Below are 26671 nucleotides of genomic sequence, written 5' to 3' on the forward strand. Positions count from 1 at the left end.
AATCCTCCCCCCTCCCTCCGACGAATGTGGCAAACTGTGAAATCAGGAAGAAGACTGAAAAACAAACAGACTGCAAATTTTTTGCTTCTGGAGTTGTTTCCAAACACATCACCCAAGCATCTTCCAAAAAATAAATTAATTTAAAATTTTTTCCTCCCTTCAAAATTTACTATAAAGCAACTGAAAATAGAATCTGAATATGTCTGTAGACAGGAAACATCTGCGTGAAAACAGAAAAGAACAATAAAACACTAACATATTCAGGTAATTAGAAATATCCAGAAAATAAACTGACATTTTTAGTTTTCTTCTGAACGTTTGGCACGGTAAAGAACTTTCAATATATATTAACTTATCACCTATTTAAGTGCATGTATATGTGGTTTACAATATTTATTTATAGGCATACCGTGGCTTTATATAAAATATATATTCCTGAAAACAGTATAGAGTAAATGTTAAAAATTGTAATCAATTTAGAGGTAGTTTCTAATAACCTCCTACATGTTTGCAACTGTGCCAGACTGGCATAACAGAAGGTACAAAAGATACGCACACTGTGCTTCAGAACAAGGTAGCAGGTAGGGAAGAATTCGACTAGGCATAAAACAATTAAGTAAACCAAGCAAGCCACTAGGCAGTGCTCCTTCATGGAATAGACACACACACACACACACACACACACACACACACACACACACGACAATGGCAGCTAAGACCAGGAAAATCTCATTTAAACTACACATAGATTTGTGGAGCACCTCAATATGTTTGCTGAGAAAAGCTAGTTTTTATTTCCCACAAGCCTTCATAGGAGCAGGTGGATTCCGAGAGAAGGACGCAGAGAACACTGTGCACAGTGACAGGGAGCGTGAGCTCAGATCACACCCTTGCCTTCCCCAGCAATACTATCTGCTGGAGAAGCCCAGGCTGGCAATCAGGGCGGCCGGAGGTTTTGCCATCGTAAGTAATCCGGGGGTAAACCCTTTGGAAAAACAAATACACAACCCAGAATCTCTCCTTTCTGCCAACGCACAGATTCAAGCTATTACATTTTTTTTTAAGGCAGAGGTCCCTTCCCTGCTTTTCCAGAAGACCATATTGAAGCAATAAAAAAAAAAATGGACCACCTTTCACGATGGATCTTCCAAAAGGCTCTGCTGTTTCCAGTTCACTCTTTTGACGAGTATTGGCTGAGCCTCTGCTATAAACTAGGCCCTGGGGATACGGGGGCAATAAAAACAGGCAAGTTCCTACCCTCATGGAGCTGACATCTCGGTAGATGAGGGGCTGCTTCATCCTGACAGAAGCTGGCTTCCCAAAGCTCCTATTACGTATCTTTATCCTGGGCTGCCATTGTTGTGTGTGTATCAGTCCAAAAACGTAGACACAGATGAAGGAAGCCAAAGGAAACCAGGGAGTTGGGTCCTCGTGCCAGTGTGAGGAGCGGGACTGTGTAGTGTGGCCCTGGAAGGAGGCGATCCTCAGACCCCAAATAACGTCCAACTTTCAGTTTAAGGTCAGGAATAAAAAAGATTTCCAGAAGGTACATAGACTCAGAAGTTTATTCCTTTAATCCATCACGTCTTCCTCTCCCTCCTTCCCTCCTCCTCCTCTCCCTTTCCCTCCTTTTCTGGGACACACACACACACACACACACACACACACACAGCTTCCACCCCATCAGGAAAAAAGACTATTTCAAAGATACACACACACAAATATATAAACTATACAAATACACAACTACACAGGATAGGAAACCCAGGCAGGCCCACATAAAGGCATGCATCACATATTTTCAAGGACATGCTGACACCCACAAACATACCTATTACCTTCTCTCACCTATAACAGAATGGCCACAAATATAATCAAAAGTACACATGTCAAAACACTTTCTAACACAGGCTGTGATTCTCGGGCCAGCTGTCCCTGTAGCTGCTCTCCCCACTGCTTCTATAAGGTTCTGAACATTACACAGTTGGTAGCCAACTTCATATACATGCCTGTAAACAAGAGGGCTCAGCTTTAAATAATTATGTCAAAGAAATGACAACCGTGCTCTTTGCCAGAACAGGGATGAATAATTACAAAGCCAGGACATAATTAAGCAATTCCGACTGTCGGATTCTTGAACTGTCTGATGTGTAGGGCTGGCATGCCCGCCATGCATACCCTCCTGGACAGGCCTCGCGCCCCTTTGATTTATGTTCCCTGATGTGGCAAGGGGGATCATGGTCTGGCCATCACAGAAGCCCTTCTTTGGGGGTGTCCCCACCTTCTCTGCATCCAGCTTGGTGCTCTCGGCATTGACAATGGCATGATTCCATGGCCAATATTTGCAAAAGATACAGCTTTTCTTTAAAATTCCAGGAAATGAGGGAAGCCTAGCTGTCGTAGGTCCATTAACTCACAAGACAAACACACCAGTCTAGAAGAGTCCATTGTAGAATTAGCTATCACTTCCCTAATGAATGATGGCATCTTTCTATAGGACAATCAGAGCTCAGACAGAAAGCAGCTTTTAAACAACAAAAGCCAAAAGGCAGCGATGGAAGGGAAATGTGTCATCACGGCAGAAGGCTAGAGTGAACTCGTGCTCAGGCGCCAGGGCCTGCCAGGTACAAATCAAACCTTTGTGACATAGGGGCTTTATGAGTTCTGGATGATTTTGCATCTGCGTCAGCCGAGAACACCCAGACTGCCTGTCCCCTACCTCCAAGGCAAGAGCTGTGATTGGAGAGGCATTTTCCATTCTCCCAAATACTTTATGTCAGGAATAAAATGAAAACAGCTCCCCAAATCACGGCCCCCTCCATCATCCATCAGAGCATTCTGCTGAACGAGCACAACAGGGCCTCTGCTGCCTGAGAAAGGACAGAAGCCAACTTGCCATTCCGACTCTGTGATGAGAAATAGGTCTTCAGCAAGTGTGCTCAGCACAACGTCGGCAATTCACGGGGAGGAAATCGCTCTCCACTTAGAAGCCGACTCCGAGTGTACACAGACCTCCCAGAACATATATATGTATACACACACAGAGACAGAGAGCGTGTATGCACACCTGCGCAGGAACAAACAGACGTCTGCACACACTGCGCGCAGGCGAGAACCAGCCTTTTTAGCGCCAATTTATTAATTCAGCAAGAAACTCATTTGGCCTCCTGCTATCCGCAAGAAAAGTACCAATGCGTATCCTGAAAACAGGCCTGGGGGAGTTCCCTGGCATTCGAGAGAAGCATGAGTGGGCCGTGCAAGCAGGAGCACAGCGAAGTCAGTCCTGTGCGCTCGAAGCATCCGGGCGCAGATAGAGCACTCAACCGGAAGCCCGGGCCCCTGCCTTCTGACCCCGGCTCTGCCTCCGTGGGACCAGGCGGGGCGGGGGGACAGGGGGGTGCCTCCGGAAACTACACCCTCACCCGGTTCTTTCACCCATCAAGTGACAGCACAGACCAGCTGATTTCAGAAGGCCTCTCCAGTTTGGAAATCGTGTGACTCTCCGAAAAGATAACAGCTGAAGATCCCCATGCTTTGAGAGTGTTTTTGTCTCTCCTCAAATAATTAATGGGTATTTTTAAGCTTAACACCATTAGTAAAGATGTGGGAGTCAATCACACAAACATAAGCTAATTCTATAATTGATTAGAAACTAATCTGGAGCTTTGAAAAGCATTTCTGCTGACGCTGTTCATGACTCAGAGAGCCAGCTACTACTGGACTTTAAGGAGCCATGCCTGCCTGCTTTCAAAGCCGGGCGGGGTTTCAGCCCCGGCTGCCATCTGACCCCAAGAGAGCAGTTCAGCTTTCTGCCATCTGACCCCAAGAGAGCAGTTCAGCTTTTACCTGTTTTCTTCCTCTAGGCCTTCTTCCGAGGCTTTTATCTGCAACAGAGAAATGCACGGGGAAAATGGGTGGCTCACTTGCTCCAGGGGTAAGATCGGAGTCGAAGGGTGTGGCTCTGTGGTCAGACACACCAGTCCAGCCCCAGTCCCAGCTCTAACTAGCCGGGCTGCCCAATTAACACCTCCAGGCCTCAGTTACCCCACCTGCAGAGTCAGCCAGTGCTCCCTTCCTCCTACATTGCAGGGTTGCCTGAGGACTCACAGATTAGAATACAAAGAGCCTTAGGGCAGTGGTGAGCACACGTGGTGGGTATTGTATTAGTGCTTCTTCTGATTTCCTGGGACAATGTAGTGTTTCCCCTGTCAAGAACAGGGGGAGCCGGAGAAATACGGATCTGTCCTGTAACATGCATGCATACATGAAGGTGGAAAATGTGGAATGGGCAGGAACCCAAGATATTATAAACAGTTCATTTGTTGTCCTTTGTTTGGTGATGTCGGCTGCCTCTGGAATCTTTTAACCAAAAAAAAAAAAAGGGGGGGGGGAGGCCAAGAAATAAATTCTTTCATTTGGACAAAATTACAAAAGCTGGAATAACTAAAGGCAGTCATGAGCAATACATCGAATGTGTGTCTCAATAAGGAAAACTGTTAACACTTTAATAGCTATGAAACGAATCACTCAATTAATTTCCCACATGCTGAAACAGGTAACAATACATTTATCTGCCAGTATTATACCCTCCGTATCATATATTTCCACAACTGTTAGTAATTTTATTCAGCATAACGGGAAATAAGTTGCACCTCATGGATTCAAGGGAAAAAAAGTGGCCTGAGGTCTGCTGCCAGCCAAGCAACTTGATGGAAGAGGTTTCGTTTTTCTGTTTTGGTTCCGTTTGTTTTTTTCTCTTTCCCTCTTAATCATTTCCAATGCATGTGCAAGGCGCTCTAAGTCAATAAGCGAGGACAAACCAGACCTCCAGGATTTCTGGGCCAGTGTTTTCAACACACAAGCTAGGGTCCCACAGGAAGTGACTGGGTAGTTCCACGGGGCCCTGGGGCAGTGAGGGACCTCAAAAGGGGTCATCAAGAGTCATGTGGTCCATTCTCCAGCCTTGGGCTTCACGGAAGAATCCCAGCTCCTCCCAAAGAGAAAATGTTTCACATCCTTAAAAATCTCCTTGAATCTGAATCCAAGACTCAAAGCCACATCTCCCTTGCCTCATCAATGCTGTCATTAAGATGACACCATATTCACTTCCATGACCTGGATGCAGACTCAGCGGATAAAGGAAAGGTCAGTAAAACTATTCCCAGGAGCTCTGGGGAGCTGCATGTGGCGATATGCTAGTCCCAGGTCACATTGTCAGAAAAAAATGACCTTTCTCACTAATAATATCTCCGAGAGCTCTTGAGCCCTCATACCTTGTGAACAGAAGAAAATCACTCTCCCCTACCTTCACTATGGCCCCAAGAAAGGAGAGCTCCCTGTGGGTCACTGAACGAATGTTACCCACCTGAGGAAAAGTAAATACCCCAAGCTTACTTCTTTCTCCTTTCTCGGCAACAGACCTGCAGAGGCCTCACTTTGTAAAAGAAACATCTTCAAGGAGACCTGAAATCTTCCCCCCAGAACATCACCATTGGGCTGTGTATGGTGCTGCTTTATTGGTAAAAGAGCCACCTGGGTGAAATCACCTTACAAATAAGGTCCCCTTAGATGGATCACAGGAAGATCCAATTTATTCCCAGTCCTACGTCTTGTTAGGCCAACAGTGTACCCACGGATACAACCCTGGTTGCAGATCTCTCCTGCGTTCCAAACACAGAAGAACATCCTCTAACGTGCAAATAATAATCAGTGAGACAAGACATAAACCCCTTGTGAAGACCAGAAAGTAGGCGCCTTACCTTGGGCTTCACCACTTTCATGAACGACCCTCTGAGCAAAGCTTCCTCTCGTTCTTGTCTGGTTACTTTCCGGGCATCCAGAAACTTCAAATTGGGCAGCTTGTGCAGAACAAAGCATCTGAAAGAAAACAGTCAGAGACAACTCAGGAGGGTAGGTGATGGCCTCAAAGATCCATGCAATTTGTCTCATGCTCAGGGATCTACATCATTAGGTCTTCAGAAGTTTAGATCTTGGCTGCTGCTTCTCTTTTCTTTCATGAAGAATGAATAATCACTCTTTGCAGAAATCTAAATAATTATATTTTACACATACAACTAATCCTTAAAAATGTACACTATTGATTGTTCTTGATTCAAATGTAGACACACACACACACACACACACACACACGCACACGCACGCACCTGATGAGGCAGGAAGATTCTATCAGTGTACCCACCCCCCCACAACTGCCCCTCCTTTCTAGAAATGGGCCTGGCTTCTTTGCTATGCAGAAAGTTCTCAGGGAAACTAACCTACAACCTAATTGTACCATTTATGTCATTGCCATTCCTGTGGTCATCTGTGTAACTCTCATTTCTGAGAGATAAGCAAATCTTTGGGAAGCTTGGCTGGCTCAGTCAGTAGAGCCCGTGACTCTTGATTTCGGGGTTGTGAGTTTAAGCCACCACAATGGATGTAGAGATTACTTAAAAATAAAATCTTTAAAACAAAACAAAACACATCTTCAATTTGAAACTAAGACAAGAGACACTGACTGGCCATCCAGGACAATAAACCAGAGGCTGTAATAACATACATGACTTTGAGATAGAAGGAAGGAGTGCACATAACTGAGAAATGTTTCCTTGAAGAATTGAAGAGGGGACTTGAGGATTTTCTCATCATCCCTGAGTTACTTCCACACTGGCACTATGAAGATAATTTTTACCAAGGTGAAACAAGAAGAATCAGTTTATAGGGGATATGCATTTAATAGCTCAACAAATACTAATACAGATTCCCCCAGAAAGAGTCTTTGGTGTCCATCATGGCCTCCATGGATAAGCTAATGGCTGCTTGTGTGATGAACTGTCCTCAAGCAGGTATATTTGGAATTGATGAGAAGATCCAGGTGGCCATGGGGTAGGTACATAAACATTTAATACATACATAAAAGGTATAGACACCTGCCTATACGTCTTCTTCAGGGACAGTTACCAACCCAGATGCTTTCCATCGAGCCCCCATACTTGATCACTCAAAGGAGCCATTGCTTAGACCCTGTCCTGCTTAGGAAGAAGAGGTAAGTATCCAATGTCAAGAGGAATAAATTATCTCCATAGGAATCTGTCATTTCCTTCCTGTATTCAGCCTCTTCAGTATTCACTCATCTTTCAAATCCCAACCCACATGAACTTTTCTTCTGCATCTCCAGACCACATTGTTGTCTCCCTTCTCTGCACTCCCAGGATACACTGTGAGCACCATACCATCTAACATCTGGTTGTTTTTTAATCATTTTATTGGTGTTCAGTTGATGTCCTCACCTATGAGCTTCTTAAAGGCAGGGACTTTTTTTTCTTACCCTCATATTATCTCAAAAAGTAGTATTAGAATGGACTCAATAAAATACCAGTTTGTTTAAGTTGTATGAATATTTCTTGAGCACCTACCATGTGCCAGGCCCTAGGTACACAGAGGTGATTATAACATGATTTCTGCTTTTAAAGGGGTTCTTGATATAATGGGGAAGATAGACTCACACAGAAAAATTAGAAACCCCACAGCTAAGTGCCGAGATTGGGGTTATGCACAAAGTAATTCTGGGGAGCACAGAGAAAGGGACCTAACATTACTCACTGAATGAGTGAAAACTAATGGCTGGAGGAGAAAGAGGAGAAACAAGAAATCTCAAGTGATCTTCAAAGAACCAAACCCTAAAGCAATCCTAAGCGCTGAGCTTGTTCTCGGTGCAAACATTACCTGGGGGTATTTAGCATGACCCCCTCCTTACGGGAGCCTTGGGTTCCCAAGGCCAGCTTCCACCTTCATAAGATGGTCTCACATCACCAGGTGGCCTCCATATACTTGCCCAAAGGTTTGGCTGATGACTGAAATGCCAGAGAAAACAGCATAGAGGCTTCTAGTCGAAATACTCCTTAATGAAAATAAGCAGTTCTTTTGAGGTATACTTTTCTTCCCCATAAATGTTCACCCCAACACCTGAGGTCCTGGAAATTTGACTATCGACTTCCGGCTTCCTCCCCGTTCTCAATCTATGATCTTCTTTCCAATCTCTCCCTGAGCCTCTCCCTTTCCTTTACAAATGCCCTCTAACCTTATCCAAAATCAGAAAGTTTCCACGAAGCCTCAAATGAACTTCTATCCTCCAGTAGAACTCCCACTGGCCTCAGTCAGTGTCAGAGAAAACTTCCATCTTCTGCGTATAGCAGAAAAGTCTTGATGACAACAGATTCTTTCAAATAAAGACATGTACAGATGGAAACAATATGTCAGGAGTGACGCTCAGAGAAGTAAAGACACCCACTAAGTGTAGGGTGGGAAAAGATGAATATTCAGGTGAAGAAAACATCAGTATTAGAAAATCAGCCAATGTTTAATGATGGAATGAAAGATGTCTTCACGGGGCTGGCAGGAACCATGATGACAACAGACAGCACGTTGTCATTTTGCCCCACTTTGGATCACAGCCCTGAAATCAAAGGAGAGAGAGAGAGGTGCTGGCTTTTAAGCTAGTTAAAAATTTTAGATGACAAAGAGCTGCTGTTTTCAGAGCACTCGTCTTATACAATCGAAGAAACAGCCCATGAAATAGGCTGCCAGTCATCCCTGAAACTAGGGCTGACTTGACTCCCATCCTGACGGCCAGCCTGGGGTTTCCTAGGTGGTGAGTGCTTGGAGAGGTTTGAGGGACACTAGGAAGGCTTGCTCCCAAATAATTCAGCCTGAGACTCAGCCCAGGGTCCAAAGTTCCTCCCTTAGAGATGGCTTCATACATTCACTCACACGACCAATAATTAGTGAGCTGCTACCACCTGTCATAAACTGTGCCAGGTGCAGAGAATAAGGTGAGGCTCGAAACAGACAAGGTCCCTGCTCTCAAGGAGCTTATATTCCAGCACAGTCACTCTCAAGAGGGCACCAGCATCCCCTGGACGTCTTGTGGAAACACAGACCACAGGACCCCACCCCCAGAATTTCTGATCCCCTAGAGAGTAGGGCCTGGAATGTACATTTCCAATAAGTTCTCAGGATGGTTGATGCCACGGATCGTGTTGCAAACCACTGTCCAAGTGAAAATAACACCATGGCGAATAATAGTTTTGGAATGATGAGGTTGGTGAGGTGGTGGGGAATCTCCATCCCGATTCTGCTCATGGTCTGCCCTACCCCAGTGTCTGTGGTACACAGCGCCCAGAAGGCAGCCACATCCACCAAATCTCCTTGCCCCCGGGTGGTTTGGAACTAGCTCCAAACATTACTGCCAAGTGATAAGTCAGTGGGCTTTCTGCCCGCCTGTCCCATCCCAGTCTTGGGAGATCTATTTCCCTTTGTTCTAGGTCATGTCAGGGTGTCAAAAGCTGCAGCTTCAATCCCGAGTATAATACAAGTTTGCCATAAAAATACAACTGAGGATTCCCGAAGCCACAGAATGAAGGCTTTTACAATATCAATTCGACCCTTGTAAATTTAATCCAGGGTTATTTGTTGCAACAAAATCTCTTTACCGTGATGTATTACTTAGTTACTGGGGTTATCACAGCCGTATCCTAAAGTTGCATAGTACATAAAACATTTCAGTTAACAATGCGGGAAGGTTAACTCCCCCAGATAACCTGCAATCACAAGGGCTAGTCCAGATGACATGCCTCTGTCAGCTTCCACGAGCTATTGATGGTTCAATCAGTTTGTTTTGAAGGTAAAGTACAACAAAAGGGCAGTAAACTTATTCAGACTGTCAACAGGGGCTATCGGGAATGGGGCTTGCAGGTAAGTAATTCTGGGTGTTTTAAGGCTATTATCAAACAGCAATGGTTGAAGGAAGAGACAGCTACTAATAACACAGAAGGCAGCCATCATAAACCACTTTATGGCAGAAACCCCCGTCTATAAATCCTGCGACACCCGGAGACAGCTTCAGATTTATAAAACTGCTTGTTAAGCCAGGGCACTGCTTAATGAAAAGAGATCGGTCTAAGTTCTGAGTCTCATGTCCCCAGTTCCAGAGGGCAACTCCAATTTTCCTGACCTTCCCAAGGTGGCCAGGCGAAAGCCCTGGGGCTGGGGGCGGGAAGTCAGGGACACTCTTGGCTGTGATGTGGAAGGTGAGGTTATCAAGAAGAAAATCAGGGCTCCCGGGAAGGTGTGTAAAGACCCATTTGTTTCCGTCTGAAAGCAGATTCTCAAAAAGTGAGACCCACACACAGAGCTTTTCAGGTTCTCTCTCGTTTCATATTCAGTGGTCCATTTTCTTACAGGAGTCCTCTAAGGAGACACCCAAAACTGGCAGGGGGAGAAAAGGAGAGCAGAAAGTCTTTTTTGTTTGTTTGTTTGCTCCCAAATCAATTTTCTCTGCCTGAATCCCAAAGCTCTGGCATTTTTCATCTAGACTTCAAAGGTAGAGGAGGATGCTCTTTGCTTCTGCTCAAACTGCTACCTCGGGCGGGGGGGGGGGAGCGGTAGAGCTAGCTGCTCCCCGTAACACCACACAATCCCAGAAACACCTGGACAGCTCTCCGTTGTTTGCTCCCGGGATTGGCCACCATGTTTCTATCTCTGAGGAGACTCTATCTAAAGAAATACCAAGCGTCTGGATCCTAAGGGAATCAGAATGCAAGGTCACCGGGAGTTTTTTCCTACCTCTTTCCACTTATGGCCATATAGAATGCCCATCCTTCGCATGAGCTCTTGTTGCCTCCCTGCTCCTGTGCATGGGGGTGGTGGGGAGACACGGTGAGAGCTACCGATGCTCTACCAGGGGCCCCTGAAGTCAGGAACGGGTGACCCAGGAACTTTGTCTCAATCTTTCACGAAGCCTAACAGAATAGAGTGAGCACGCCAGCAAAACATCAAGCTTCTCTGCTTTTGACTGGATTACATCAACCCCGTTTGGTAACACCGGTTACCTCATGCTGATCAAAAACACTCATCAACAGCTAAATGTGTCTAATTTTAAAAAGTTAGCAATGGCTTAAGTGTAGCTTATTAAGGAAACCAAAGCTTATTAAAGAGACGAAAGGGGCAGAAAATTAATCAGAGGAGAGGTCTTCATAACAAAAAGCGTGGGGACTAAAGGGGCAGAGGAAAGGGTCTAGACTCTGGGCTTATTTTGCTGTGTGATCTTGGTTCAGTCTCCGCCACCATCCTGAGCTTTGGTTTCCCCATCTGCACACTGAAGAGAACAAGCTTGATGATGCCTACGTCTGTCTTAAGCTTTCGCCTGCTTGAATTCTGTGTGCCTCAAAGTTAATTTCCAACAAACACATCCATAGCCTCCTTTCTTATTACTCCAATTCCCTTATATAACCACCCCTCACACCTCCAGGTAAAGGAGGGCTGTGAGAAAAAGTCAATAAAGACCAAAGAGTAATGACAAACACTGTGAGTGGAATAACTCCAGACGCTCGGAGAGATGACAATGATCTCACTCCGATGAGCCGAGGTGAGCTCACCTAGAGCATTAATGAATGCCTGACAACTGGCAAAGGCCAGCTGATTTTCCTCCCAGTTCGCCGGCAGCATGTTTGAAGTCTCCATGCAAACAACACACCCACAGGACAGAGCAAGGCCCTCTACGGAGGGTAACCAGCAATTACTCTGTGGGCTTCTGTCACTTTGATCTCTGGGTCGTGACCTTTGCTTTCTTGTGATCTTCAAAGCCCAGATTGTAGATTAGCTGGAGAATGCTAGCTGGGTTATGTAAGCCACAAGTTTTATAGCTCCTATTTGGCTGGGAAATGGTGGCAGCCCAGGACGGCCAACAGACTGCGGAGGGTCCCTCCCTCCTTCCCTTTGGCTGAGTGCTACAGACACTGGGCAGGCCTCGGGCTGCTCTCTGTGAGGGAACAAAGAAAGGGTGTCACGTTTTAAATAATTTAAAGTTGTGAGAAATACAGAGGGGCCTACTGAGGAGGCGGGAGGAAGGAGAGGCCAAGCAGCGATTGGAGTGGCAGGAGAGAATGAATGGCAAAGAGTTTCGTGACAGAAATACAGCTAAGAGACCATGAGACCAAATCCTTATTTGACAAGCCAGGTCTAGCTCTTTGCGAACTGTTGACTTTCATTCCATTGTCTTTCCTGCAGGAAGAAGAAAGAAAAGAACTGTGAAGGAAGACAAGAAACAGACCACTCTGGGCACCCAGGTCTCTCACACTTGACTCATTGTTTGGCTAGTGTTGAAGTCCACAGCAGACCTCAGTGGTTTCTTAGTAGGACGGTGGGCCTCCCAAGCCGACCAAGCTCTGCCACACCACTCTCTTCCCACCCAAATCCTGAAGGCTGCTTGTTATCACATTCGCCTTCATTCAACATTCATCCCAAAATAGTAGCACAGTGTGTACACACAGCAAAGCACGGGCAGGTTTAAGCTCGTACAGTAACAAGGCAAGGACATTTCTCAGCCATGAGCCATGATGAATGGCAAAGAAAAAAATCCAGGCCTGGTTCGCTCCTGCCCCAGCAGGACCAGGGCACCGCTCAACAACTCGGTAGTATGTTCATGCCCGCATACAGATTTAATGAGCCCGTTTTACTACGGGGATATGTGCCAAGAAAATCCAACTGTGTGCACAGGGGGTAAGGAAGGAAGGAAGAGGGGTGACTTGGGGAGTGGGAAGAAGGCATCAGCAGAAAGCATCTGTGAAGCCATTTCCAATAACTCCATAAATCTAGTCACTTCCCACTTCTGCTCCAGTGGTTGGCCACAACGTGACCTAAAAGTGGGCTGACCTCTCTGAAATCAACACCTCCCGTAGAAATGAAACAGACGTACTTGTTTTGATGTATGGCTGGGTGACATATTATAAATATTACATCACATAACCACAGAGGATGCCAATCAATAAGAAATTTTTTCAGACAGCACTAAATGAGCCATGGGTTCTTGCTTCTGAATACACTCCTTTAAGGCTCCTACTATTGCTTAAATGATTAATAGAAGACATATTGTCAGAAAATGTACTTAAAGTGAAAAACAGTAAACTGTAGAAATATCATTCATTTTTTAAGCAATTTTCTAGTGAAAATGTCACATAAATTTACATAGAGGCCCTACTATTAGGCTCTGGGTAACAGCTAGGAGGAAGGCAGACCTCATGCTTTGTGGATGAAGGGCCAGAAAAATATTTTACCAAAAGGGAAAAAAAAAAAAGAAGAAGAAGAAGTGGCTGCATTGCTTTGTAGAAACCCAAACACTGGAAGAACTCTGGATTCAAAAGTCTTATTGGAAAGCCCTAAAATTTCTTAGGGACAAATGAAGCCCAAACCCCAGGATGAACAAAGCAGAGTTGCTTACAGACCAGAGAAGAGAACTACATCCCGTATCCATTTATCTCATCCAAATGGAAGTGTGACAGTGCTTGTCAACCAGAAATAAAAAATAAAAAATAAAACGAATAAAAAATTTAGACTTGCTAGAGAACAGGCCTACCATTCCACTCAACCGTCATATGCCGTGCAGTGAATGTGTAACTGGATGGGCTCACGTTTAATGTTCCTTCCAGTGTTCTTAGTTCCTATTTCTCTCAGAGCGTGAGCATCTTGCCACTGTTGGGGGTGACATGGATTTTCTGGGGTAATTTTGACTAGATGTGATTTCAGCTGTGTGTGGCCCTTAGAATCCAGCTCCCCATGGTAGATTTGCCATATGTGCATGAACAAACAACCTTCCCAGCCCCATCCCTCAACCCCAACAGATCTGGGGTAGTGAGGGCAGCCTTAGTAGGCACCAGCACCAGCCTATGAGTAAATCACTCCTTTAGAACCAAGCCCTCCCTGAAGGATCAGGACCCGATGACCAGCACTTGGATTGAGTCCAAAGGATAGTCCCTTGCTTGTTAACTGTGTTTGTGGACAAATGGATCTGATTCCAAATAGGAAGTGGGCATCTGAGATGCCCAGAGGGCCCTACATTTCTCTATAAGCACTCAGCTTCTCAGAAGAAAATAATGTTCAAGCTGGCTCCAGCGAACATTTATCTGGCCCCTATTCCCTGGCCAGTGTTACCTTGGGTATTGAAGAGTCTTCAAAGAGCAAGAAGATGCAGCCTTACCTACTAGAAGCCCTCCTCTAGATGTGGACACATATGAAGTAGTGAGAGAAATATACAAAATGGAGTATATAAAACGGAATGAGATAGTAAAGGAGGAACTGTAACAGCTTGGAAGTGGAGTATTTCAGAATGCTAGAGCCAACAGGAATTTTCAACACTACCTAGTCCCATAGTCAGGTGAGCATCCAAAGCACCTGTTGACTTTTTCGTTGCATTTGCCACTAAGTTATCAAAATGCCTTAGATGATTCAGAAGTACAGCCTGGCTGAAGGGTCACTAATCTAGACTATCTCCCCATTTTAAAGCTGGACCCCACCTCGGATCTTCTGATCGGACCCTTTTATGGGTCTTAGTATTTTTACTGATGTGAACAGTTATAATAACGAAGAAGAATAGTATTAGCTTTTCTTCCTTTTGCAACCTTATAAGCCTTCTATTTGAGACTGAATAGAATATGATGCAATTGAAGACTTTCATCATTCCACTTCTCTCATTCTAGGAAGAAAAGACAACAAAACGTGCGTACGGTTTCGCTTACATACAGCTCCATGAATGAATGAATGAATGAACATGTGTGTCAATGTGTGTGCAAACACACACATACACAAAGACACATATATATGGATATGTGCAGGCATATCCATATATACAATTTATTGGGCTATTTTATTTTTTTCAAGATTTTTATTTATTTATTTGAGAGAGAGAGAGAACATGAGAAGGGTAGAGTCAGAGGGAGAAGCAGACTCCCCACCGAGCAGGGAGCCCTATGCAGGACTTGATCCCGGGACTCCAGGATCATGACCTGAGCCGAAGGCAGTTGCTTAACCAACTGAGCCACTCAGGCTCCCTTACTGGGCTATTTTAAAGAATTAAACACATGGGGTGCCTGAGTGGTTCAGTCAGGTAAGTATTCGACTCTTGATTTCAGCTCAGGTCATGATCTCAGGGTCATGGGATAGAGCCCTGCATCAGGCTCTCCACTCAAGGGGAGTCTGCTTGAGATTCTCTTTCTCCTTCTCTCTCTCTGCCCCCCTCCCTGCTTGTGTGTGCTCTCTCTCTGGTAAAATAAATAAATCTTTCTTAAAAAGAATTAAACACAGAAATCTAAAGAAAAGAGTCAAAAAACAAATGAAAATTTCCTAAATTGTGTTTGGTTTACTAAAAATGTTGACTGAAAGAACTTTCTTGGACTTGTTTGACAGTTCCAAGACACAAATTGCTGCAAGAAGATAAAATATGTTTTAAGAGACCCCTTCATATCTGCAATCAGGCTGTTAAATGCTTCAGAGTGGATAAGAGTGTTAAAGAAGCAAATTAAGTCCTAAGTGATTAAGCAACTTACGGGGTTGATTTAGAAATGTGTGACTCTTCACCTGCTGGATATTAATCATAGTTCCCCTGACAGAATCGACATTCAAATCTGTAGGGTCACGTCCAAATGAAAATCTTCATAACGGAGAAAGACCTACTACATTCTGTTAAAAGTAGGGTTAGCGTTTTATTCTAAGATAGTTTAAAAATAGTCTCAGACCCCTACAAAATTAATCAAGAATTCTAGAAAATGAGGTTAAAGGGACACAATATTTCCCAATAAGGAAATACAGCAGGATTCTTGATGTAGCTTTATGTGTCTACGTCTATGTATTTTAAAAATATACAATGTTCAGTAGCCTTCCGTATTTCTTACAGCTTTGCCTTTATACAACATGAACTCCCCTGACTTCATTCCTTCGTGGGTCACCACAAATTTTTATAGGAGTCCCAAGAGAACCAGTTTCTTTCAAACCATTATCTTCTTTCCCTAACCCTTCCAAATTTATTGCCTAGTGGGCTTACCTGCCTTACATTTCCAACCTTTCCTCTCCCTTTCCCACAGCGATCCACGTAGGATGTTAATGACAGCTTATATGGTAATGAAGAGAGAGGCTACACGCATGAAAAGATCATCTAAAAACATTTGCAAAACAACGATCAAGAATGAGGGCACACAGAATTCAAAATGAAGAAAGAAAATATAAAATGAGTTTAGTAAAATGGGTAAGATTAAGGAGACTCCCTAAGAGATGTGAGTTTGGGTCAGGTATTTCAAAGCGGATGGTTTAGTAGCAGAGAGGGAGAAGAAAACCATTTCTCCTTTGAGCCCATCAAAACAGTTGGTGGACAGTGAGGCCAGGCTTAATGGAATGAAGTTATGGACCTTCGAGGACTTCCTTTTGGGGTCTTACATAAGCTCCCTGACTTTAGTGGGAAGTGCTCTCTCTCTAAAAGGCAACTCTGAGGCTGACCACAGGAAAATCTTACAACACAGAGTAGGGGTAAACCAAATACGGCCCATGGGTCAAATCTGGCCTGCTCCTTGTTTTTGTAAGTAAAGTTTTATTGAAACATAGCAGGGGCACCTGGGTGGCTCACTCAGTTAAGCGTCTGCCTTCGGCTCAGGTCATGATCTCAGGGTCCTGGCATCAAGCCCCACGTTGGGCTCTCTGTGCAACAAGGATCCTGCTTCTCCCTCTGCCTGTCCCACTGCCTGTTTCTGTGCTCCCTCACTCTCTGTCGAATAAATAAATAAAATCTTAAAAAAAAAAGAAAAGAAACATAGCCTTGCTTATTCATTTATAAATCGTTCATGGCTACTTCCGCACTATAACAGCAGAGGTGAATAGCTGTGACATAGACCATATGACCTTCAAAGGCTAAAAATATCTATTACCCAGCTATTTACAAAAAAAAGTGTATCAACCTCCCACCTAGACCACTTAGCAGCTTTTCATGTTTCTTGGCTTCTGTGACCTTGAAGAAGGGAAACAATGGCTATAGGTTATCAAAATTATCACGGGAAGCCCACTGATACTTACCGAACACCTACTATGTATCCCATAATACCATCCCCCCAAAAGGTGTTATTTCTCCCTTTCCCACCATGTTCCAACCCCTAGATACTCACCTGTATCTCTTGTAGTCTTCCTCATCCTTTTCCAAGCTGACCAGCTCGTTGGGACATGCCACATTACCCAGCAGGCTGAGGTACTCCAAAGCTGGTGTCACTTCTGCCAGGTGATCGAGCAGACACTCCAAGTCAGTGATGTGACAAAGGTTAAGGATTTGGGTCCAGGGAGACAAACGGCCTCGTAAGGAACATAGACTATAACTGTCAGGCACAGCACAACACCTGACAAGTCCAGTCTGCTCCCAGGAGATGACATGGGGGAGGGTCAGAATCAACTTAGCTGTGAGGTATCCGGCATGGCTAGTTTTTCAGTCCTGCTGGGGACACAGCCCAACTTTTCTCTGGGCAAGTAAGATTGAGCTAGATCACCTGAGAGAGAACGAATGAGTTTGTTTATCACACTTTTCTTTCCTATCTAGTTGTTTCCATGTGGTACTCATAAATCCATAAAACTGCTTTTTGGGTTTTTTTTTTTGTTTGTTTGTTTGTTTTTAGTAATGAAAGCAAGAAATTATTTCCAATTCCCTCATTAAAAATAGATTCCCCTTTTCTCCTTTGGGGGGTAATTTGTCATTAAAACATACCGGAATGGCACAGATGCAAGCAGGGATTGGCATCCTCTTACGATCTGAGGACCTGGGATGGAGCTAAGCATTGCTCAGTAGCCTCACCGGTGACAATAAAGTACTGAATTAGGGGGAAAGGAAAACAAAGCTAGGAGAAGACAAATGGAGTAAGTTAGGATACATTTAGTCAAGCCTGGCAGGTCGAAATGTATTTAAGGACGAGAATGTGTTGTGAAACTAATATTCTATGGAGGGGAGAATGAAAGAAAATTCCAAGGAAGGGCGTGGTGGGGAGATTATGCCATGATCCATTCCCTCAATGGGATCCACTGTTCCATCAAGGCAAACAATGAGACCCCCCCACACACACCGAATAAGTCAAGAATCATAGATTCAGTTACAGGTATCGGTAAGGACTTAATGACAACCTAGCTGTCACATCAATACACATGGACTCCTGGCTTGAACTACACACAGAAGAACTGAGCCCTAGGCAAAGCGATGACTAGACAGGCCATGAGCAGAGGCCATGACTACCAGAAACTTATGGAAGAGAGGTGTCAGCCAATATCAGCAGATGGAATGGGGTCTTTGCAGGGAGTGACAGCACAGCAAAAAGGGGCTAAGCATAGAAGGGTGAATGCCGCATATAAGAGTCTAAGACTCGGAATGCAGTGTCCAGGAGTGAGGTCTACTTGGCCTAGGAGAGGAAGGTAAAACCAAAGAAAAGGGATGCCCTTACTCTATCAGGATGTTATCTAACCACTGGATGTTACCCCCATTTCCTCAGATTTCATTTCAACTTGTCAGTTGAACACCAAATCCAAACAATGTTAAAATCCGTTCCCTAATGTATGTGCCAAGGGGTCACCAAAAATAGCTAATTCTATCGCAGACAACCATAAGAAAGAGACTTTCCCCTGGGACTGAATCTTCTGCAAATTCCTTCCCACTGACCCAATTTAACAGCTTGGGGTCTCAAAAAATAAGGCATTCTTCTCTTCCACATGACAACCCTTCAGATAGGTGAAGCTCACATGTCTTCCTTAAATCTTATATCCTCCAAACTAAGTTCTGTTGATCATTCTTTATGCACGGGCTCTGCAAACATCCTATGCGAGAACAAGTGCTACCCCGTGGGAGTGAGATTAAGACAAGGAGAGGGACAGCGCCAGCAAAAGAGGGAAACACTAGGGCAAGGGGATCAAAAGAGCTCACCCACCAAGGGTTTCCATTTGCCAATGTCATCCCCATTTCCTAAACAAGGCAGGAAAGGGACATGGAAGTTATCAGTCTTTCCGATCTTGAACAAATAACGTCCAGGAATAACCAAAATGGACCACTGGAGTGAGAAAGACAGAGACGGGAGCACTTGGAGAAGACAAGAGAGAAGGTGCTACCAGGGCGGGAAGGTTGGAAGGACACATGGCCAGGAGTCAAAACATTAAAGCATTTCATCACCGAAGACAAACATACAGAGTACTTTTTAAAATACAGTTCAATCATCAAACTCTTTAAGAATATCATTTACATAAAACCAATTAAAATGACAATGAACAATTTCATGGAAAACTTGGCTTTTCCAGCAGGTCCTAACTCTGTATGCTTCTCAGTCATCGCTACATTAGAAAAAGGGTGGCTATTAGCGTTGCCTTAGACCCTGGCAAAGGCACCTCACGGGGCCCTTCACTTTAGAGTGACTTCCTTGAAATGTCTTAAGTCTCTGTCTGGTATCCAGGAATCACCAGGGACCAAAGTGTGGTTCAACTGGGGTACCCCATGCCTGGACTTGGACCTACATGGGCCTCAGTCCCAGTCCTGGTTTCTCCCCTTCAGGGTTTGTCTAGCCCTCCACCCCTCACAGGGCACCCATCAGATGTTCCAAGGAGCAGAAGGACTCATGCCTATCAGGCTATCCTGAAGCCTCAAGGCCAGGCCCTATTGCCTGAGGGGCAGCCAGACAAGCAGATCACCTCCACTGGCCAGCGCAGTATTTCTTTTGAGGGATGGTGAGACAGTGGGTTGCCAAAATGGCGCTGATGTATTGACCTGGGGTGATTCAAATTATTTATGTAGACAATGGCCCTAGAGAACCTAGGGGAATCCCTTCCCGCTATGGATGAAGAAGCCCAACCAAAACCTATGGCTCTTGTGGGGGCAAACTCCTTAAACTTTGGTTATTTTGCATCTACCACATGAAGGTGGCAATGTGAAGGAATGGAACTCAAAACTGGCAAGATTTTTAAGTTGAGGAAATACTGGGCAACTAAGCTGGACTGAACCAGTTCTTTCTCAACTTTAAGTGAGCAGTGATGGGAAGCGTTACATGCCACTATTCAGGGAAGCAGGCCTCATATGTAAACTTACCACAGAGCTAATAAAGCTTGTGTGTGAGGGCTTCTTGTTTACACGGGGATGTTGCAGGGATAGTACAGTCACATGGTCACATATTTTTTGTAAAATTTGCAAAAGTAGGTTATTTAAACTGCAGTCAATTAAAATCGGTGTCTCTCTCCACTAAAGTGTGTGTGTGTGTGTATGGTGTATAATTAATATAATTATATAATAAAGTTATAAAAGAATTGGCAGGAAAAAAACAGGAAAAACATTTTTATATAGGCATGTCCGGTATAAAAAATTGTTACTTTTCGAAGTATTTTTATACTTGTGTTGTCAACTTAAAAGTTTTTAATTTGCTTTGATATATTTTTATTCCAAGTAAACATTCATCTTCAAGCCTAATTTTGCATTCATAATCATGTAGTCTTTGCCTTTAAGAGGGCATCCCCAAATTACGTAAGTTTCACACTCACCAAAATCTGGATCTGACCCTAAGCAGAAGGTTGTGGAGATGCAGACTCATTCAAATGTCTTGGTCATGGAAATTTCTTGGGCAAAGGGTCTACAGTCCTCAAGAAGTTTCAGCCATCATGTGCCAATGAACCCAAGGAATGGAGCCTGTGTCATTTAGGGTATTCTGAGTGGCAGAAGCTACCCTACTTCTTCAGGCCTTTCAAGTACCTGCTAAAGGATCACCTGGACTAAGTCAGGTGGTCTCCCCCAAACCCACACTAGTCAGAAATCACTATAACCTACTCTGTGTATGCTCTGGACCAGAACTTCACTATCATGTTGATAGCACCACTGGAGGATAAAAGACGAGAAGGAGTGTTAATTGGTTTCTTGGTCACCCAGGTCAGCAAGGACAAGCACAGCCCTGCCTTGCCTGGTTGGGAGCTCTGAGATAGAATCTGTCACATTCCTTTTTTGGGGTTGCACAGAAAATGAACCAGAGGCAATCAGCACTGGGAACTTGGTGTCCCTGACTAACGAAGACCAGGGCAGTAGAGATACTTTCAGGGATTCTCCTAAGGGTGATATTCTTTTCCCCCATTTTTAAGATGTGAAGCTATCTGGCACAGTTTCAACTTTCTTCAGCTGGATTCTAGCATACACCTGGCTTCCCCCATCAAATCTTCTCTAGAGTACTTGACATTGATATTTTTTTCACAAAAAGTTGCCATTGCCGAGTCCAGCTGTCATAGATACGCTTGCCAAGGGAGACGTTTTGCAGATAAAGCAACATCTTGCCTTGAAAGTTTGGAGCATGAAGGAGGAGGGGAGTCTTCTGTTGTCATGTCTAGTTGCACAGTTCTGAAGCTGTTGCCCAGGAGAATATGGGCATGAACCCTCGCTCTGTGCTCAGGCCCAGGTCAAAGGGCAGCACCTGGGAGAATTTCAACCCATGCTTATCCCAATATAGGATTTCTGAATACTAACTACCTGTTCTGCACAATATATTCTCATTTTGAGTCACACACACATCAGAAATATTGCATCCAAACAGTAAGTTAGGAAATGGGGGGTCAAAAGTCACATAGTCAGTAAATGGAAAAGTCTACATTCAAACCTAGGTTCTAAAGAAATTCCATTTCTAGGAGACAAGTGACTCATGATTTCCTAACACAAAAAGGAATTTAAAATACTGAAACATGAGGAGTCCTATATGCTTTTAGGGGAGACCATGGGTACTGTCCTCCAGCTATATTCTGTACCTCAGCTACTTTCAGTTCCGGCTTATTCATTTAAAGCATTGAGACTTCCGCTATTGGCAAAGGTACCAAGAAGTTGTAAAGATTTTGGGCATTAACAAAATTATGTCCCATGTACACATTATGTCATTCAAATCTGTCAACAATACTCTGAAGTGTCTATCACCCATTTTACAGATAAAGAAACTGACGCCTCAGACAAGGTTCAGAGAATTCCCTGAGTAAAACAGTAAGTTGCTGTGGGAAATCTAGTCTGGCCTTGAGCTCGGCTCACTGGTCTCCTTACCACAGCCCAGCTGTACAACACACCACACTATCCGTTCTTCCTGTTGGCACTACAGTGCATACTGTCTCTTCCTGTGTGTGCTGAAGCAAACAGAGAGACAGAAAACAAAGGAATTAAGTGTGATGGAAAATGAAGTCAGCTTCTCACACTTCTCCCACCCAACCCGAAAGGAAGAATGGGGGAGAATCATTTGATTGTGCAAAGTATCTATATTTTCCTGACATCTCAGGTATTCTGTGATTTGGGATTGGGTATTCAGACATGATACGGCTGAGACCATTACCAAATACCCAACCCTACTGGAGAAGAGCCAAGGATAGTGTGGGTATGCACATGGGTGTCTGTGTATGAGAGAGAGAGAGATAATACGAGGTTGGGGAGGATAAGGTCAACTCCGTGGCCAGTGACTACCAGGCCGGTCTAAATGAACCAAAGGAAGAAGAGTAAGATAAGCTATGAACCAAGAGATGAAGAGGTCACATGGGAAGTCCAGGTTTTAAAGTACACCAGGCCAAGACACCAATGCTGAGAGCACAACAGAAGTGGAACAAAGGGTCAACAGAACAAAGATGGGAGGTCAAGTAGGAGGTATGCAGCCTAGAAGTGCGGCATTGGTAGGCTGAGAAGAAATTTGCCAGATGCTGGGTTTGGGCTCTGCAATCCCTCTCATGAGCTCCATGAGCAGCTGGGAGCAGGCCTGGTGTGGGCGGGGCAGGGGCAGGGCAAACACAGGCAGGTGACTCCTCCTACATCTTAGTTCCTCTTAAGCAGTGATCTCCCCTCCCTTGCTTGTTTCAGGGTTTGGGGTTAGGAATTAACATGCCTGTGTTCTAGACTGAGCACTCCCACTGACCATCTATGTGACTTCAAAAAGTTCATACTCCCCCATTGTTTTCATAAAAAATGAGAGTATTCACCCATGGTACTCAACTCGGAATGATAAGAAGGTAACATGAAATTATAAAAGTCAAAGAAGCACTCTAAATCTATACTCTGGGCTTGGTTATAATGTGGCCCAAGTGAAATCAAGTAAGCTTACATAATTCTCTAGGATAATAATAGTAATAACAATGACTGTTAGGTAGAAATTAGAATAACACTCACAACGACTGATGGGGTGGATACCATTATTGTCCCAATTTTGCAGAGGAAAGCAAAGCACTGAGATGGTGAGGAACTAACCCAAGGACACACAGCCAGTGGCAGAGCCCGGATACAAGCCCCCAGGAAGCCTGGCTTCAGAGCCCATTGGTAACCACTATATGACACGATCTCCTTCCAAAGGACAAAAGCAGCCCATAATCCACATTCACAGGGTCCAGTAATAGAGCACTGGACAGACAAGCCTAATTGAGGGTAAAACCAACATGGAAAACTCTACATATGCAAAAACCAAAACCAAAAAACAAAAACACCAAAAATTAAAACCAAAACAAACTTTACAAAAGAACTTCAGGTAGAACCCCATTTAATAGTAAGCTTTCTAATATATTTAAAGTAAGATTTCATTTCTAAGAAAGAACTAATATATTTACCTTTGTAGAAGGCCAACAGTTACTTGATTCGAGGTCTCCCTTTATTACAAATATGAAATCAATTCTTAAGGAGACAAGACATCAAGGTCTGTGGGTAGGACTGTTACAGGAATGAGGCATGCCTCTTTGTATGCACACCTGTATAGTTCCCTATCACATTGGCTCTACATTTGGTATGTGACTTGCTTTGGCCATAGGGCAGCAACACCCAAGATGCAAACAGGGCTTGAAAAGAACTTGTACAATCGGGCTTTGCTCTTAGAACATCTGCCCCATGTGGAGAGTCCTGGGCTAGCCTTCTGCAGGCATGTTGTTCAGCCAACAACCAAGACCAACTTCCAGACAGATGAGTGAGGCCATCTTAGACCATCCAGTCCCAACCAGGCCTCCAGAAAACTGTAGCTGCCGAAGGACCCAAAGCAAGATCCACAGAGGAACCATCCAGTTGAGCCCTGCCCAGACAGCTGACATACAGAATTATAAACAAATAACACAGTTGATGTTCTAAGCCACTAGCTTTTGAGGTAGGTTATTATGCAGCAAGGCTGATAGAGCCCAAATCCAAGGCATTTCATGGAGTAGCAATAGCTATTTGGAACACAATAACTGTCAAAGACTCTGCAGTACTTTCACAAGACAATAGAAGAATCAGTTGGCTGAAAAGGTGGAGTCAGAAATATTAGGTTAAGAGAATGCCATATGGTGTCACTTCTGCTTTTGCCTGGTTTTCATTCTCTGACTTCCGGGTCAAGTACGTGGGGAAAGTGAACCATTCTTCATGATCACACCGGAAGACCAGAGGAGAGAGAAATCATGTTGCATCCTGAAATAGCCAAGTAGTATCTTTTTTATTGACTGGTAATAAATTACTCTCCATCAGCACAGCAATATACCTGGCCAGCTTTACAGCTACACATTGCCTTCTGCTTCAGTTCCTCCCCCACTGCTACCATTTCTCCCTCAGCATTCCCACCACGGATTGGAGAGGCTGAGGAATGGAAAGGGGAAAAGGACTCAACCAAAGACAAAGAAAATCCCTCAGCTCTGTAAAGTCAAGAAGCCTGCTCATCTCTCATGATGGCAACACTGAGAATACAACCAACCTCCAGCCCAATTTATTCCTTTAAAAATGAGAAACATATATACAATGGAATATTACTCAGACATCAAAAAGAATGAACTCTTGCCATTTGCAACACCATGGATGGAGTAGAGACTATTAGGCTAGGCAAAATAAGTCAGAGAAAGACCAATACCATATGATTTCACTCATACGTGGAATTTAAGAAACAAAACAAATGAGCATGGAGGGGGGAAAAAGAGAGGCAAACCAAGAAACAGACTCAAGTATAGAGAACAAATGGATGGTTACTGGAGGAGAGGTGGGCAGGGGGATGGGTGAAACAGGTGATGGGAACTAAGGAGTGCACTTGTGATGAGCACTGGGTGTTGTAAGTGATGACTCACTGAATTCTACACCTGAAACTAACATTGCACTGTATGTAAATGAGCTGGAATTTACATAAAAACTTGAAGGAAGGAAAAGGGAAAAAAACGAGAAACTTCCTACACAGCAAAGGAAACCATTAAAAAAATGAAAAGGCAACCTACTGAATGAAAGAAAATGACTGCAAATCATACAGTTAATACGGAATTTCTAAAATATATGAAGAACTGGGACACCTGGGTGGCTCAGTTAGTTAAGTCAGTTGACTTTTGATTTTGGCTCAGGTCATGATCTCAGGGTTGTGAGATTAATCCCCTCATCGGGCTCTGCACCCAGTGGGGAGTCTGCTTGAGGATTCTCTTGCCCTCTCCCTCTGTCTCTCCCCCCTGCTATTGCTCTCTCTCAAAAAAAAAAAAAAAATAGTAAAAATAAAATAAATGAAAAACTCACATAAGTCAATAGCAAAAAACAATCTGATCTAAAAATGGGCAAAAGATCTGAATAGACATTTTTTCAAAAAGGACATACAGGCAGCCAATAGACACATGAAAAGATGCTCAACATATTATAGCATACATACATTCATATATACATATATATAGTCACAAAAAAGAATAAAATTTTGTCATTTACCACAACATGCATGAACCTTGAGGTCATTCTTCTAAGTGATATAAGTCAGAGAAAAACAAATACCAGATGATCTCTCTTTCACGTGGAATCTTTAAAAAAAAAAATCCAGAATGAATTTCTGTGTATTTTCAGCATATTCTGTGCCGTTATGAAAATGAGCCCTCGAAAATGGGAGACAATAATGCTTAGCAATTTCACATGAAGAATGAACCTTACTTATTAGTCTAACCTAATGAGACTAATCAGGTATTCTGTCAATCACCAATATTTACATCAATACTTACTCCATGTCTCCTCAAATGTCAATGGTAACAGAGGAAAGCAATACTATAAGCTACCTATTTTGGACACTTAGGTATCCAACAAGTACTTTTCATTGATTGATTATTATACAAATCAGAGGTTGATTAAGAAAAAATCACCCATGAGTTCGTCTGCAAACTGGGATTATGTGAAATGATGTTCCTTCACAGTTGGCGTGCTCTTCTTTTAATTGTTTTTCCTAGGCTTGTGCTGAAATGAGCTTACATTTCTTGGTATGCACCAATTAATGCAACAGAGAACTGGCCAGGAAGTGTGCTGAGGGGGAGGAGGAATTGAGTCTGGGATTAGCATTTGTACAGCATTTGCCAGACAAAGTCCTTGTGGCTGGTGTGTGGGCTATTCGGGAAGTCCTTCTCGTGGCACCATTTCTTATATTGCCAACTTGACAACATCCCAGGGCAGAGGCAGCTGGTTTTCACCCATGCAGAAACCTGTATAGCTCACATTATCATGGCCTTTGATTCCAACATTCAAATAAGGCTTTCATACATTCCCCTTTTTCTTTTTTACCAGTTCTCCTAATTGGCAAGTGAAAGCCGTGATGTCACCCATACATACAAAATGAGAAACAGAGGCTTTCAGAGGCTGACCTGTCCACAGCCACATGGCTAAACATGATTAAGCTGACTCACGAACCGAAGTCCAAAGGCTAATACTTTACAACTGTGTGAGACACAGGATATAAGCACTGGGGCCTAAAGAAGGAACCTTATCATCCAATTCTATTCTAATAATCCTTCTGTTCTTGACTGATTTGAGATTATCATCCAGTTGATCACCTAAGACAGTCAAGGCAGCCGTATGACACACTGCCTGTAGTAATTTTTCGAACAAAGACTAGGAAAC

General features: G+C 43.8%; 1 protein-coding gene across 7 annotated transcripts in view; it reads right to left on the bottom strand.

Annotated features, from left to right (window-relative positions):
* Positions 1–26671, bottom strand: part of LRMDA (leucine rich melanocyte differentiation associated) — a 1014087-nt gene that overhangs the window by 419799 nt on the left and 567617 nt on the right. For 4 of the 7 annotated variants that reach the window (XR_015724813.1, XM_087863000.1, XM_087863003.1 and 1 more), the window contains exons 4-5: positions 16980–17117; positions 5760–5877 (exon numbers count right to left, since the gene is read on the bottom strand). Coding sequence is in view for 6 of the 7 variants with exons in the window: in XM_087863000.1 (XP_087719126.1) it covers positions 5760–5877; positions 16980–17117 (256 nt within the window). In the remaining variant the exon portion in view is untranslated. Of the gene's footprint in view, positions 1–3846; positions 3885–5759; positions 5878–16979; positions 17118–26671 lie in introns of all 7 variants that reach the window. The other 3 variants (XM_087863004.1, XM_087863001.1, XM_087862999.1) reach the window with 1 other exon arrangement.

The sequence above is a fragment of the Ursus americanus genome, chromosome 6, assembly GCF_024610735.1.
Source record: "Ursus americanus isolate L20-20 chromosome 6, mUrsAme1.1.p, whole genome shotgun sequence".
NCBI classification, from domain to species: domain Eukaryota; kingdom Metazoa; phylum Chordata; class Mammalia; order Carnivora; family Ursidae; genus Ursus; species Ursus americanus.